Source organism: Bos grunniens, chromosome 18 (assembly GCF_055505025.1).
Source record: "Bos grunniens cultivar Pamir isolate PY7600 chromosome 18, Bosgru_T2T1.0, whole genome shotgun sequence".
NCBI classification, from domain to species: domain Eukaryota; kingdom Metazoa; phylum Chordata; class Mammalia; order Artiodactyla; family Bovidae; genus Bos; species Bos grunniens.
The window spans coordinates 5,243,000-5,260,037 of NC_141182.1; the positions used below are offsets into that span (position 1 = coordinate 5,243,000).

Consider the following 17,038-nt stretch of genomic DNA (forward strand, 5'->3'; position numbering starts at 1 on the left):
TGCATTCACATAACAGCCCCAGGGAATGTAGACTCCAACCTGGGTGTGACTGAGAGCCACCAAAGGACCACGGTGGTGACAAATGGGACATGGGCTTGAAACAGTCACTGGTGCTGCAGGGAGAATGAATGGGAGACGGGAGTCTGAAGGCAGAGGCGTCAGTCTGCTGGCTGTTGCGGTCTCCACAGGGGAGACTTTGGTTTATAACCAGATCCGTATTTTACCTGTGATCCTGAAGCCATTGATCACGGCTACGTGCATGCCAACACAGGGAATCAGATGGCACACTCAGCTGCTGCCACACTTGCAGATGATCTGTGGGTCTCCCCCTGCTGATTCTGAGCATTCAAGGCAGATTCCCAGGCTCTGCTCCACTCGCAGTCCCTGGGAGGATTCAGCCAGGTTCCAGAGCCACTGTTTATATATTTTCAGTCTCCAGCACAAAATTGTAAGCTGCAAAGGATTAAGTTGTCTAGCTAACATCATAACAAAGAAACCATTTTCTCCACACCCCTGATTAAGGGCTGCAAGACAGGAGATCTGGTTGCTTGAAGTGATAGATTTGGACCAGATTAGGTTAAACTTGGGAAGTTTCTTGGAAAGGAAAGCCTTCTGATGGTCTGAATTCCCCGATTTGTTTTTAGATATTGAATGGGGAGATCTACATGCTATTTAAGGTTGCCCCAGTATTTCCCATGAGGTGTGAAAAGAGAGCTTAAAAGCTAGATATTAGAACTTCACCATCCATTTCTCAGATGTCCAGAGATCACAGGCATTTTGTAAAAAATTTAAGTATAGATGATTATATTTTCCAGTGTAGGTAATTACAGAATATTGAATAGAGTTCCCTGTGCTGTACAGTAAATCCTTGTTGCTTATTTATTTTATATATAGTAGTCTGAAAGACTCTCAGAATATATTTTTGCCTACTCTTATACCCCTCAGGTGGTTCTTTATTCCTTTTTTTTGGCTCGCCGGGTCTTCGATGCTGCTACTCGCAGCTTTGTCTGGCTGCAGCGAGAGGGAGTGACTCCCTCTGGTTGCGGCTCTCGGGCGTCTCGGTGTGGGGGTTTCTCTTGTTGTGGAGCACAGGCTTTGGGTGCACGGGCTTCAGGAGTTGCAGCACTCAGGCACAGTGCTTGTGGCACACGGGATCTTCTCTGCACAGGAATTGAACCCGAGTCTCCTGCTTTGGCAGGTGGATTCTTTACTGAGTAGCCACCGGGGAAGTTCCTTCCTTTCTTTAGCTTGTATCTTTCAAGCTGTGATCTGATCCCTTCTGTCCTCTTTTCTTTCATCCTCTGAAGTGATATTTTGGCAAGCATCCCTTTCTCTGTTCCTGCCCTGACCAACTTAACTTAGTAAGTACCAAGTATCTGTGGTGGGCCAGGTACTCTGCTAGGGCAGCAGATCCAGCAGAAACTACCTTGAGAATCACTGTCTTCAAGGAACTTAGAGTCTCAGTGGGGAAGACAGGACAAAAGATATTGAAAGGTTCATTGCTTTATAGTTTTGGTATGCACTCTGGTGGAGAAATGCAAGGTGCTAGTGAAATAAGCACAGGCACATGGGGAAATCAGATGTGTTATCCATCAAAGGGTGAGATTTGGACTGAGAACTGAGGGATGAGCATCAGGCCAAAAGAAGAGCATTTCTGACCAAGGGGAATGGCGTGTGCTAAGGCCCAGGGTCAGGAAAGACTTGGTCAGTTCCAGAATCTGCAAGGAGACCCGTGCGGCTGGAGGATGTGGTGAGAGGATTTGGGAGGTAGTAGCAGAAGAGAAGCAGGGGATAGCAGTCTTCTGAAGAGGTGACAGTCCATACCAGGGAGCCTCTGTGGTCCCCACACCCCAGGAGCTGCACCATCCCCTCATCCCCTCACTGCACTTGACCTGCTCCCTTTAGCCCAGAATCGATGATTCTGCTGATGTCAGATAAGTGGAAGATAATAGCATCTGAGAGTATCTCCTCCGACCACCATCCTGCAAACATGACCTCCAATACTTCCTTGAGTTTTTAAGTAGAGATCCTAGGATTAGCCTAAAAATGACTTGAGAAGTCACAGGTATATTTCAACTCTCTGTCCCATGAATCCTACCCTCAGGAAATAATCCTGAAGAAGATAAAAGCCACAGGTCCATATTGCCTGTTGCAGAGCCAAGTACTCCTTCTGCCTCGCTGTAGGCGCCCAGGATGGACCGACAGCGTGAATTACAGCATCATCTGTAATAGTGAAAATTCAGAACCAGCCCCCATCAACAACAGAAGGGAAACAGCTCAGTAGATTACACTACACCCACACACTTGAGTATTATGCAGCCCCTAAAAAAAAATGCTAGTTATGAAGACTCTGTCAGAAAATGAAAAAAATATCCATAGTAGCATATTGAGTGAAAAAAGCAGTATGCCAAATTCCAGCTACACTGTGATCACAGCTTTGTATAAATCCTTGGCGTGTAAGGACATAAAATGAAAGAGAAAAAAAATCCACCCACTAAGATGCAACAGGAGTGGAATGCAGAGTGACTTTTCCTTCTTTTCTGATCCGTGGATATTGTTTGTTACACAATGTTGTGTGTAATCAACTAGAAAAAAATAATAGCGTAAAATTTCTTGGGACGGAAATTCTTTTATCAACCAGTCCGTCAGTCTGCTTCTTTTGAACATGTCTGCAGCCTAGAACCAGACATTGTAAAGGGAATGGGGGGAAATATTTATAATACAGACCTAGCCTTTATGTCACTCCCCCTTCTCTTTTCACGAGGAGAGAGATGAGTATGCTCTTTGTTTCAGGAGATGAAACAAAGTGGAAGAGTTCGAAGCTTTGAATTGTGTGCATCTGACTGTAAGGGCTTTAAAAATAAAGAGGAGAGAAAAAAGACCAGAGGGAGCACAGAGGGGGACAGCCCCCACGTGGGAGCTTGAAGACTGGGAAGTATTTTAGTCCTTAGAGAGAGGCGGGGAGTGAGTCCTACGCCAGGTCTGCATCAGTCCTCTTGCTCTTTAGAGCATCTTAGTGAGACCATTTGATGTGTATCCAGCAAGACGGAAATTCCACATCTTACAAAGAAACTGAGGCCAAGTGGAAATTAACAAAAGCCTAGCCAGCAGGAGAGAGCGGAGAGAAAACAATAGAGAAAGGGTTCCTTACTAGAGGTGGTTTTGCTAAGTGAGGTGGGAGGCATCGCAGTGAACTTTTACTAAGCAGCCTACTGTGTGCCAGGCGCGCTGAAATCGCCTCATCCCTGTGTCATGAGTTCAGAGGTGATGGTTAAAGCCATGGCATGGATGAGTTCTCAGAGAAAAGGGGATTCTGAACGAGAAGACTTGCAGGAGAGCCAAGGACCCAGCTGGAAATGGAAGTTACGATGATAAAGGGGAATTGATCTCTTGATTGACAGAGTCGAAGGGCCGCTTACCCAGTAATGACTCAATGGCAAAGGCTACCACTCAGGAGAAATCCCCCACTGATCCGAGTGGGCGAGAAGCAAAGAGCCGTCACTTTCAGAAAAGGAGCAGGGGGTTGGGGACCAAGGACAGACAGACAGGAAAATCTCGGATCAGCAATCCCAAAATATCTTGCTGCTGAATTTGGCATAGAGACTCTCCGAGCTGGGGCTATTTCTGTTTGCTTCTTAAGTCTGCAGAGATTTATGACAGCAGGAGAAAGCAGAGTAGGAACTGCTGCCTATAACTCTGCCCTCTCTGTGTTTGTGTAATTATGCAGGCAAGGTGCACATTCCCAGAAACTGGGGCCCTGGGGGCAGCTCAGAAATGAGGATGGTCTCTGAGCCTCTGGCGAGCTGTGTAGCTCTGCTTGTGATATTCATGATTGTTCCTTTAAAAGATGATGCTAAGGTGCTTGTCAATAGAAGGATGAGCAAGGGAGGACCTGACCCAAGCCTCCCTGTGGAAAGAAAGTTGTTCAGTGTTAGTTGTTCAGTCATATCCGGCGTGACCCCATGGACTGCAGGCTGCCAGGCTCCTCTGTCCGTGGGATTCTCCAGGCAAGAATGCTGGAGTGGGTTGCCATTCCCTTCTCCAGGGGATCTTCCCGACCCAGGAGTCGAACCCGGGTCTCCTGCATTGCAGGCAGGTTCTTTACCGTTTGAGCCACCAGGGAAGTCCCTACTTGCAGGACCTGAGCATTTTAACTAGACCCAGTGTTCAGTCCGATCCACTAACTGCGCTTCTAGTGACTAAACAAGGGGATGGAGCGCTTTTCCATTCTGCAGCTCTCACCTGAAGGAACATTGCTGGCCCTTAAAGGAGCAATGTCTGCTCGCAGGTTTGACTTCTATAACCAAATTGGGTCAGTGGCGTGTTCTCACCCTCAGGGCCCCCAGGAATGACACCAGCCTGTACCCAGCTTCTCATCCACAGAATCCATCTCCTCCCTTCCCTTCCTCCCACTGCACCACTGACCTTCCAAAGGATATGATGACAGCAATGCGCAGCGAATTTTTGGCTTATTTCAACCTCCGTGCATTGCCCAACTCTCTGCTCAGCCTCCACTGGGGACTATGAGTGGCAGTGGCAGTCACCCCCGGGCTGGCCACAACCCGCCCTACAAAACCTCCTCCATCTCTGGGGCTCTCACTTGGCGTCCGGTTCAAACCAGGGCCCTCCTATTCCCCACACAGTCAACTGACTCCACTGAGCCTCAGTTTCCTCATCCATCAAATGGGTATAACTGGCCCTGAGTCTCAGGACTGACACGAGGCCTCATGAGATGAGACAGTGCTGTGCCCGGCACACAGTAGGTGCTCTTAAATGTGGGGTTTTAGGAATAGCTAGAAAGTCAGGGTGTCTAGGGTGGTGAGTCAGAGGTGAGGATGGGGAAGTGGGCAGAGCATATGGTCACGTGTTTCTGTGGGCGTGCCCTGCATTTCTGCAGAACCACAGTCCAGAGGCTGGAGCCACAGGCCGAGGCCAGGCAGCCAGTGCAAGGAACTGGGATGGGCAGAGGGGAGGTTGTGGGCCCATGAGCAGAACGTGGATGTGAGGAGCCCCGGACAGGAAGTGGGGAGCAGAGGACAGGCAGGGCCAGCGGGGATGCCCCAGAAGGTGTGAACAGCCTCGTGTCGGGGAGGCCACTCTTGCACCTGGGCGGCATCCTGCGGGCCGAGGGAAGGGTCTTAGGGAAGTGAAGTTCACGGGGAGGACTTGGTCCGGGAGGGCTGGCTAGGAGAGGCAGGGCAGGCTCTCACTTCCACGGGAGGGAGCAAAACTGACCTGTGGACGTGAGAAAGGAGGGTGCTCAGCTCCCCAGCAGGCGGCTCAGCCCGGCCTCAGAAGCGTCTGTGCACCGCCTCCTGCTGCCTCTCCAGCCCCGCTGTGCAGCAGGCTCCCTCCCTTTTTTAAATTTTTAAACATTCTAAACAGCTTCATTTCAATTAGTGTACAAACCAGAAGAAAAGAACATTTACCAAGGAAAGTTTGTAACCACTTTTTTCTATTATTACACACCATGAAAAATTCATCTTATAGTGGTTCAGACTTAGTACTTATTTATACACACATTTGTTTCATGCACATATCCTTCTGCATGTTCATATAAACTCACACACCCTCATTCACATATTTTTAAAATATGTAAATGGAAATAAAAGTTTGATGAAATGAAATACCCTTACTACAATTTGTTATTTTTTTTTAATCCCAATCTCCTCATTTATTCCTCCCCCAACCTTTCCCCTTTGATAGCCATAGTTTGTTTTATAAGTCTGTGAGTCTGTTTCTGTTTGGTGAATAAATTCATTTGTACCGTCTTTTAAAATTCCACATGTAAGTGATATCATACGATATTTGTCTTTCTCTTTCTGACTTACTTCATTTTTATGATAATTTCTGGGTCCGTCCATGTTGCTGCAAATGGTATTATTTCTTTCTTTGTCATGACTGAGCAATATTGCATTGTGTGTCTGTCTGTGTATCCTACAGCCTCTTTATCCCTTCCTCTGTCAGCGGGCATTCAGCTTGCATCCATGTCTTGGCTATTGCAAATATTGCTGCAATGAACATTGGGATGCATGTGTCTTTTTAAATTGTGTTTTTTTCCAGATACATGCTCTGGATTGCTGGATCATACGGCAGTTCTATTTTTAGTTTTTTAAGAAACCTCCATATTGTTTTTCCACAGTGGCTGCACTAATTTACAATGCCACCAAAAGTGTAGGAGGGCTCCCTTTTTTCCACGCCCTCTGCGGAGTTTATTGTTTGTAGACTTTTTGATGATGACCATTCTGACCGCTCTGAGGTGATACCTCATTGTAGTTTTGATTTGCATTTTTCTAATAATTAGCAACATTGAGCATTTTTTTCACATGAAGCAATCAATTTTGTTCATTCAGTTCAGTTCAGTCCAGTCGCTCAGTCGTGTCCGACTCTTTGCGACCCCATGAATCGCAGCACGCCAGGCCTCCCTGTCCATCACCAACTCCCAGAGTTCACTGAGACTCACGTCCATCCAGTCAGTGATGCCATCCAGCCGTCTCATCCTCTGTCGTCCCCTTCTCCTCCTGCCCCCAATCCCTCCCAGCATCACAGTCTTCCAATGTTCATTATGGAGAGTTAATTTTTTTTAAGATTTTAAAAAATGAATGTATTTATTTTAATTGGAGGCTAATTACTTTACAATATTGTGGTGGTTTCTGCCATACATTGACATGAATCAGCCATGGGTGCACATGTGTTCCTCATCCTGAACCCCCCTCCCACCTCCCTCCCCATCCCGTCCCTCAGGGTCATCCCAGTGCACCAGCCCTGAGCGCCCTGTCTACATGCTGTTCCCTCTGCCTGGGACCCTGTTACCACCTCTCTTGACCCACATATCTGCTCCACCTGCCACTCTTCACTTCCCCAGGAACGTCTTCCCTGGCAGCCCTGATTGGGCAGATCCTCAGTGTAGACGGTCTCATGGCACCTTTGTGGCACTGGACCCCACTCGATTTCAATTTAATTTTTATTTGTATAATGTTTGATTCATATCTGCCTAAAGTAAGCTCCAAAAAAGAGGGAGAAATCAAATCTGTTCGGGTTCACCATGACATCCCCCATGCCTAGGGCAGTACCAGTGCTCAATATTCAATGAACAAATTAATGACTAATTAAACAGTAAACCAGGGGCTTCCACAGTGTGGAACTGAAATCAACAGCAGCAGCAGCAGCTGGAAACTTCTTAGAAATGCAAATACTTGGGCCCCACCTCAGACCAAGTGAATCCTAGAGCTGGGGTTGGGGAGGGGGGTGGGGGTGGTGGTGGGGGGATCGCAATCTATGTCTTAAAGAGCCCCCAGGGAGATTCTGACACACTGAGGTTTGAGATCCACTGGCCTAATTTTCTCAGTTCAGTTCAGTCATTCAGTCGTGTCTGACTCTTTGCGACCCCATGGACTGCAGCACGCCAGGCCTCCCTGTCCATCAGCAATTCCTGGAGTTTACTCAAACTCATGTCCATCGAGTCAGTGATGACATGCAGCCATCTCATCCTCTGTCGTCCCCTTCTCCTCCCACCTTCAATCTTTCCCAGCATCAGGGTCTTTTCCAATGAGTCAGCTCTTTGCATCAGGTGGCCAAAGTATTGGAGTTTCAGCTTCAACATCAGTCCTTGCAATGAACACTCAGGACTGATCTCCTTTAGGATGGACTGGTTGGATCTCCTTGCAGTCCAAGGACTCTCAGGAGTCTTCTCCAACATCACAGTTCAAAAGCATCAGTTGCTAATTTACAGATGGAACTTGAACGGACACACCCATGAGATAAGCCCTCTATTGGGTAGAAAGCAAAGCTGATCTCTTTGGAAGGGCCTCTGTAATGGGCTGGGTTTTGGACAAGGCCTGGGGGCTTTTAAAGGGCACACTCTTGTTAGACTCAGCTCTTGCGGGCACGAGAAGGTTGCCTTCACGTCTGAACCCTGGAGGTGCGTGTGTAATTTCCTAGTTGGTGCCACTGTGGACACAGCTGGTGACATCAGCTAGTGGTGGTGGCTGAACTTTGCTGAAGGATTGGGGAGGGGGTAGAAAAACTGAGTGATGTGCTAAGGCAAGATAGCCCCTGCAAATTCACAAACCTGAGGAAATGCCTTTCTTGTCTGCCCAGAGCAGGGTCCAGCCACAGCTGGTAACTCCGTGGGCAGGAATATTTTCCCTACACATCTCCCGAGAGTTCCAGTCCTACAGCCCCTCCTGCATAATCTCTTTTAACCCAGGAAGCCCAGTACGTGTTTATTAAGTGCATGAGTAAGTGAATTGCTAAATGTTAAATAAATAAACGGATGAAGGAATCTTCCTAATAGAGGACGGATGTGGATTCCCTGTATGCTGGAACCCTCCATCACTGTAGGAAGATCCCCTCTATTTAACCCTCTTCCTCTGAGAGTGTATTTATAGGTTGAACCTGGAGATTGGACAAACAGAAGTTTGCAAGTTAAATTAGTGTGCCTTTATAGATTCACTGAGGAGGGACGTGGAGAAGGAAAAAGGCAAACCCTGCTAGACTGGAAGCCCCATGAAGATAGGGAGCTTGCTGGTTATACCACTCTGTCTTCAGCACCTTGGACAGAGTTGGGCACGCGACCCAAGCTCCACAAATATGAGTTGTTGATTGGCGTCAGAGTGACTGTTTTGTGGTTGGCAATCGGCCAAGTATCACATTTTTCATCTCACTTCATTCCTAGCACAAAAAGACATGCTAGGTCCACTTTCCAAAGGAGAAAGGGGAGGCTCAGGGATGATGAGTAAGGTGGCTAGACAGACTATGACCTTCCACGCTGGCACCACCCTCTGGGCTTAGCATCCTCCAGCTTTGTGAAATTCTTCAAGACGGACTCCAAGGCTTCTGCTGTACATTTTGATGCTCTCAGAGCTCTCTGTGTTCCTGAGAGTCAACAGTATGACATGGGAGGGGAGAGGGACTGACAGTTTGTTCCCTGACAGGTTACAATATTTTACTTTGTCGTTTTGCCATGTAGAATCTCTGCTGAAGGAGTGGATATTGTTTTGGATTGCCTCTGTGGGGACAACACCGGGAAAGGCCTCAGCCTTCTCAAACCACTGGGGACCTACATTTTATATGGTGAGTGCTCAACAGAAGCGGGTGCAGGGAGCACTGCGTGTGTGCTTGCAAAAGCTCTGAAAGACGAGATGTGCTGATATGTTGGCAGAATAAGATGGGGTGTTCTCAACTTTTTCATATTTTCTATGATACTGCTATGGCTGTTCATTGTTTTCTATTCTAAAAGTGCCTACTGCACTATTATTCTATAAGCATGTCTCATTCTACAAGAAATAAAGCAGGGCCAAGCCAAGGTAGTGATGAGATGAAACCTGACCACAGTAGGTGGCACAGGAGGGAAATACTAATAGCTTCAAAGGAAGTTCCAAAAATGAAGCAATAAAGGACCCAAAGGAGGATGGAGAGGAGTGGATAGGATGCAGGTGGGGGTGGGTGTGGGGATAAATGGGAAGATCTTCATTACTGAAGATGAAGTTGCAAAGTACAGGATTTCCTTCCTCTAAACTACTCCTGTATGTCCCAATCAAGACAGAAGCTCTGAAGGGATGAAGTCCACATCTGCCTCTACATTCACTTATATGCTCTCAGGTCTGGGGGGATTTATGAAGGACATCTGGGAGAGGTTTCCTCCAGAAGAATGAGACCCCAGAGCCTCCTCTTTCTCTTTTCTCCCTCTTCTTCTTCCTCGCCTCCTTGTCTTCCTCCTCCAACATCACCTCCTCTTTTTCCCCCTTCCCCTTCCCCTTTTTCTTCTCTTTGTTATAGGCATAGAAAGCAATTTAAACATTAGTCTCCACAAAGGGAAAAAAAACATATCTGAAGCCAGATGTCACATTCCGAAGCCATATGATCTTAGGGTTCTCCAGTGTGTGAGATTTTTGGCACTCTGTTCCATGGGAATAGAGTACAAAATTGAGCCTTAGTTCTGTATAACTTAGGAAAAAAATACTCAATTCTGTACTATTTGCTGAGAAGTTTATAAAAGAGATCTGTGAGAGGAATAAGCAGCCAAGCATCATTTTGTCATCATCAGATCATTGTGACAGAAAGAGAAGGAAGAAGCTTTCACTGCTGGAGTATTCTGGCATCATCAATAGTGGCCATGTATTAATAGTTGAAAGGGGCAGATGCATAATTTTAAAATTATTACTATTGGTAAGAGAAGCTATGAATGTCAGTGTACAATATATGGATATTGGCTATGACCGACATGTGAGCCAAATGCAGATGACACTTTATCCATCTTTGCTCATGTACTAGCTGTTTTTTCGCCTTAGTTTCACAATGTCACTCTGGTGTAATACAACTCGATCGTATCACAAGTATCTAATTCATTGTATCAATCACTTGACTACTAAGTAATCAAAGCCTAGTGCCGTGATGTTTGTATCCCGTAAAAGCCATGCCATAAAAGGAGAAGCAAGTTCACCAATGCCAAAGAAGTGAGTTTAAGACAGACATTGATTTTCTCATTTACCGGTTCTCTGAGAAGATCCTAGTCCCAAATCTGTGGGGACAAAGCAGAGGAGTTGTTAAAAAGCCACCAATATTGTATAGTATCTCTCACCTTCCACCAAACCCAGAACCCAGGAGGAGGTCTTTTCTTTCTGCACAAGCAGACTCAGCTTCCTGTCTTCCCTGACTCAGCTTCCTGTCTTCCCTCTGAATATCACTTGTTCTCACTAGCAAAGCTCGGTTACCTACACCTTTGGTCTCAAATGGTTTTCTCCTTTCTGCCCAGACCTATTTGGAGGTAACATGAGTCACACCATTTCCTTGGCTTCTGAACCTGTTTTCACCCTCACCTGTTGCTCTGTACCCTGTATTTCCATCCATCTAAATTCTAGCCCAGCCCCACCTCTCCGCACCACTTAAATGCCCAGTCAATGTCATCTCCCCAAGCCTCTCACTCACCGAGGAATCAAATTAAAACCATAAAGGAAGCTCACAAATGAGTTCATTTCTCAGTCTCCAAGAACGGAACCAACAAGACATTTTGGCAGCCCATCACTTTATTAGAATGTTGGCTTAAATCACATTTTTGCCGCATGACCAATTTTCCCAAGTGATGAAAGGGTCGCCTTGAGAAATGTTACTTCCTCTTTGATCCAGTGATACTTAGTTAAAATTGTTGGCTTGACACCACCCACCCCCTCCATTTCCCTCACTTTTCCAAGGCTGAATTAAATTTCTTTTCAAGCTCTTGACAGTTTGGGGCCAAACAACTGCCATTCTTCCATGTGAACCAAGAGATTGATTGTCATGAGCTTGACTTAGGAGTCTTCCCTTTGCAGGTTCATCCAACATGGTGACTGGAGAGACCAAGAGCTTCTTCAGCTTTGCAAAATCAGTAAGTATCCATGCACGTCTAACGAACGGGGGTGGTGTGGTGCTTGGCATGCTGTAAGCTCTTCTAAGGACATGGACCTGATAGGCCAACTCTTGTTTGTCTTTCATCTGCATCATTCATTTGCAAGACAGCCTGTGTTCCCACCCTGCTCATTACACATGGTCAGGACTGTGACTTGGGGCGCTTTTGTTCAAATGAAGCAGAGAGGTGAGAGAGTCAGAGAAACTCCAGAAAGCTTTGTTTCTTATTTCAACAGAGATTGTTGGTGTTCTTAATCATTGGTCAAGAATAAACTTAGCATTAGTGAAGTTTGTTTGGTCCGTGGAGAGACCAGCCTTTCAGTTTGGCTACTTTCTAACCGGGTCTCCAGGGCTGCCTGACATTTCTCCATATCCTTATTCTACTGGCTTGGAGATACAATGGGACCTCAAATTTTCTCAAGCTCCTGGGGCAGTACTGTGATAGGGGCAAGTGTGTGAACCACTAGCGTAGATGCTCATGTCTGAATACAGTGGTTACTGTGTCTGCAATTGAGAAGCTGCGTTCCTGGTACATTCACTGCATCACGAACCTACTCAGGTCTGCATTCCCACCTAGAGCTACAGTTGCTGGAATTAAACTAATTTGGACTTGAACCTGCATTTTTACCTCCACACCCACAACAAGGAGTGGCAGCGTCTCATCAGAGCCTGCCTTCGTCCTCTCTCCTCTACCCTCCCCAGCAGCCAGTGAGATGCTGATGGACTTACTCGCTCTGTGAGCATCTTCTGAGCACCTACTATTTGTGGTGCTGTGCCAAGCACCGGGTACCCCAGTGAATTAGGCTGGCACACTTGATGTCCTTGGGAGGGAGGCAGACAAGCTGAAATAAGTAACACATATTAATAAGGTGCTTGGAAGAACATCTCTGAAAGGGATGAAGATAGGGTGTTGCAACAGAAAAGAACAGAATGGGGTAGAGGCATTATGAATAGGGCAGTCAGACAAAGCCGGGGCAAGGGGTTTAGAATTTACTCTCAGCATGACACTGTGGAGGTATCCAGATGCCCTCAAAGTGCCAACTCTGATTGCCAAAGGCTTTATTCCCAAACGGCCCCTGATTGTGGAATGATCAATACTTCCTGCCCTGAGAGTGGAATGAAAGGGCCTCTGCTTGCGTTTGAACTTCAAAGTTCAGGTCAAGGATTACGCAGCCATGGGATAAACAGGGGAGCAAGAATGGAGCCTAATGAAGGATGCTGTCTGGATCATGTCCCCTGAAGACAGGCTTTGTGTCCTTGGCAGCTGTTTCATTGCTGTGGCTGTAATTAATGTGATGCTGATGGCCTGCTGTGGGGAACCAAATTGCTCTGAAATTACATACAATTGTAAGAAGTGTTTTCCCTTTCTCCCCTACATGCACAATCACAACACACAGTGTTAATGAAATAATTGCTGTGTGCCCAGGTTCGATGAAGGCGCTTGTAAAAACAGCCAGGATGGAGGGTAAGATTCTCCTGCCCAGAACAAGGCTTCTGATTACCAGAAGGCTTTATAGCTGGAGGTCAAGAACAAAGTTTGTTCCCTTTCAGAGGCCAGGTTCAATATTAGTTGGTCGGTTAGAAGCAAATTGAAGGTAGGGCATGCTGAGGCAGTGGAATGATGGCTTTGTTCTGGAAGGTTCTAGAAAGGCATTTTCTTCTGTACATTGGAGAAAAGCTTAGAAATCGAAGGTATAGTTGGACTCATACAGGAATTTCTGACGCAGCTATCCTACTGATGTTCCCACTTAAAACTCTTACAGAGTGTGTGTTCACATGCCATTTGTTTTTAGATCGTAAGGGTAATGACAATAACAATTGAAGTCAACATTTCAAGAGCAGTCTGACTCCAGATCCAAAACTCTTACTCACTTAAGCCAAAATATCTCTCCAACTTCCGATGATAAAAAGGTTTCATACTTACAGACCACATACTACGTGCCAGATACTGAGCTAAGTCATTTGTACGTGTTAACACACTTATTCCCCATGACGACCCTGCGAGGTATGGTGGGGACACTGAACACAGGTTAAGCGATTTGCTTACAGTTGCACGCCGAGTGACAGAGTGGGATTCAGAAGCAGGCGCTGGACTCTGGAACTCACTTAACCACAACTGGGCAGCAACGATAGGCTCAGTGAGCTTTCATTTCACAAACGCTGCTGGAAGCACTATGCATACACTATGAATCAAGTTATTAATCGTTTCTCTGCCTCCACGTCTGTGGCAAGCAGCCCAGGCCAAATACATGTCTCTTCTAGAGCCGGCCCTGGGGCCCCTGGGGACTGGGTTTTGGTGAAAATGTTGGGCATGAACCTTACCCCTGTTGACAACCTGTCTTTCTTAGACTTATTTTCCAACCATTTCATGTCCCTACTTTTAAAAATATTTTACTTTTTTGAGCTTCCTCAATCCTGGAAGGAGGCAGGATGTAAAGGAAACAAACCATAACATAAATGTTAATATCATAAATGTTCCTAAGTGTCCATCACATGGCTCTTTGCCTTCTGTATTAAACTAGTTAGTAACCATTTTAATCTCTTAAGAGTCCTCCAGAAGCTGGAACTTCAAATTTCTAAAGTCTAACAAGAACTAAAGGGGACATAATCAAGACAGAGAAAAGCAATTGGATAAATATTTCTGTGGTTTGTTAATGAGTTATCTACTTATTTTTCCTACTTATGGCTTCCCTGATAGCTCAGCTGGTAAAGAATCCATGTGCAATGCAAGAGACCCTGGTTAGATCCCTGGGACGGGAAGATCTGCTGGAGAAGGGATAGGCTACCCACTCCAGCATTCTTGGGCTTTCCTGGTGGCTCAGCTGATAAAGAATCTGCCTGCAATGCGGGAGACCTGGGTTCAACCCCTGGGCTGGGAAGACCCCCTGGAGAAGGGAGCGGCTTCCCACTCCAGTATTCTGGCCTGGAGAATTCCATGGACTGTATAGTTCATGGGTTGGCAAAGAGTCAGACACGACTGAGTAACTTTCACTTTCACTCATTTTTCATGTCTAAAGTGGAAGATGGGAGACAGGAAATAAGGCAGCCGTACTTGTCAGGTGTGGCTTTCCCACTTAGGACCTTAGTGCTAGTGACATTTACGGATGGATAATTTTGTCTCAAGGACCTGCCCTGTGTATTGCAGGATTTTAGCAACATCCCTGGCTTTTTCCCAATTCCCAGGTGGTGCAGTGGCAAAGAATCCACCTGCCAGTGCAGGAGATGCAAGACATGGGTTTTACCCCTGGGTTGGGAAGATCCCAGAGTAGGAAATACTCCAGTAACCCACTCCAGCATTCTTGCCTAGAAAATTCCATGGACAGAGGAGGCTGGCGGGCTGTAGTTCAAGGGGTAGTAAAGGGTTGGACCCGAGTGAGCACACACACACTGGCTTCTTCCCAGTAGACGCCAGTTCATTCCCTGCCTTGAGTCATCACAACAAAAAAAAATCCCAAACATTTACCAAATGTCCTTTGGGAGGGGGGAGGGTAAAACTGCCCTTAGCTGAGACCCACCAATTTAGTCCCAACGCTCTGGCTTCATCACTCCATCATGCTGTTCCTTCTTCCTCCGTTATGCTTCTCTTCTCTGTTTTATCTGGTGTTTTCCAACCCTGTCCACCCGCCCCCCCACCCAGCCTTGCTGCTGTGCCCTGCAAGGAAAGCTGCTTCCACAGGCACCCCACCGCACCCACACCTCGCTTGGACTTCTCTGCCACTCTGCTCCCTTCACCAGCCCATCACCACCACCACCACCATCCACTAAGCCAAGTGCTTTAGGCTAAACTCTCCCAGGAAACCTCAGAGGCAGTATCCTGCCACATCCCATCACTGAGAAAAATGAAGCCTGGAGAGTAACTGGGAGCAGGTTGTCAGGCAGGATCCAGCTCCAGATCACGATTCCAACTGTGTGACTCAGCAGTCTGGTCACATGTGGCCTAGGAGCTGTCTTAGTAAAGGGCTCTCCCCGATCTAGATCCTGAGCATCTTCGAAGCATTGCTGTGCACTCGTGGCAGCGCCCAGCGTAGGAGGCACTTACAAAAATACACCAGCCAGAGGTACCTCCTGGCCAACTGGAATCCCCCCAGCCTGCCCAGCACTGACTCCTTGTCACCCACACCTTCTCTCTTTCCAGTGGTGGCAAGTCGAGAAGGTGAACCCCATCAAGCTATATGAAGAGAACAAAGTCATCGCAGGGTTTTCCCTTCTAAACCTGCTCTTCAAACAGGGCCGTGCTGGCCTCATTCGGGGAGTGGTGGACAAGCTCATTGCACTCTACAACCAGAAGAAGATCAAGCCCGTGGTGGACTCTCTATGGGCCCTGGAGGAGGTAAGGATGATGTTTCCCCCAGCAGATAGTCTTTTCCTTTTAATTCTGGCAGATTTGGGTAGCCAGATCCAATCTTTTATTAAGGGATTCTTACCACCACCACCACCCCCCACCAGGCTTGTTTGTTTTAAATGAGGATCCTAAATGTCATTGTCCTAGAGTGTGGAGTGCTATGAATGTAAGATATACTTCAAGTTTCATAGTGGTTCTTAAACCACGTGTGTCAATTTGCCTCTTGTGCCATGAACCTTTCCCAGTAGGTCACTGAACTTTGATGGGTATGTAGGATTCGCCTTGACTCCAAGAGAGCGTGTACATTGTTGCAACATCAATTATATCCTCACTTGCGGGTATATGAGACCGAGGTCAGAGCAGACAATGACTCAGAGCTGAAATAATTTGTGTGCCAAGCCTGGGTGCTTGGATCCCCTTCCAGACGTCGTTAACTTCACCCTGGGCACTGTAATTATTCATGAATTGCTAGATCTAGTGTTTGAGTCTTTTTATTAACTGATCTGCCGAAGTTCTAGTATTTGAAAGCATTTCTTGATTACACAAAACAAGAACTCCTCAAATACTGAAGTGTGAACTGGCTGCAGTGGTTCAGGGGAGATGGGCTAGGAGGAGGGAGTATCTAGAAAATTCTTCAGGACAGGAGTGGTTTTGGATATTTGGGAAGTCAGTCATGGGAGCTACTCGTGAGGAAGAAATGAAGAAATGTGATCTAGGCTTCAAGAGACATTTCATTAAGACATCTTCCTTGGTCCGGATGTCACGAGCTTGGCTTCAGGCAGCCAAGAAGCCCTTGGAAAATACTGTGAAAGATGTGGGCTTGTGTTCTTTTGTTTGGTTGGTTGGTTTTTGCATATAGCATGAATGAATGTCTTGTATTTTGAGGAATCATGGACACTTACGAAAAATCTAACAAATATAAAATATTCTTTGGGACAAACAGTAGCTGTCATCCTGGCATGAAACTTGGTGCTGTTTGCCTAATGGACTAGGTTGGCCAAAATCCAATGGCTTTCCTGAGCACAGAAATCCCTCCCACCCAAAATATTTTTGTGGGAATCACCATGTAATCAAATAGGGCCAGTCCTGGATCTGTGGATCAAGCCTATATATGCCTCCTTGACACAGCAATATCATAAATGGTGCTTGAAAAACCCAGCCACCAAACCCCCTTCTCTTTTATGGTAAAAGAAATGTGTGCTTATTATAAGAAACTCCTAAATTATCCAAAGACATAAAAAATAAACTGAAAATCCACATTCCAGAGATGGGTAACACTGTTAATATTCTGGTTTACTTCCTTCCAGTCTT

General features: G+C 46.4%; 1 protein-coding gene across 1 annotated transcript in view; it reads left to right on the forward strand.

The window, feature by feature from the left end:
- VAT1L (vesicle amine transport 1 like) overlaps nucleotides 1–17,038 on the forward strand; it is a 166,179-nt gene that overhangs the window by 74,509 nt on the left and 74,632 nt on the right. Inside the window, exons 5-7 of the mRNA XM_086350033.1 lie at nucleotides 8,972–9,075; nucleotides 11,310–11,365; nucleotides 15,521–15,715. Of these exons, the coding sequence (XP_086206159.1) occupies nucleotides 8,972–9,075; nucleotides 11,310–11,365; nucleotides 15,521–15,715 (355 nt within the window). The remainder of the gene's footprint in view (nucleotides 1–8,971; nucleotides 9,076–11,309; nucleotides 11,366–15,520; nucleotides 15,716–17,038) is intronic.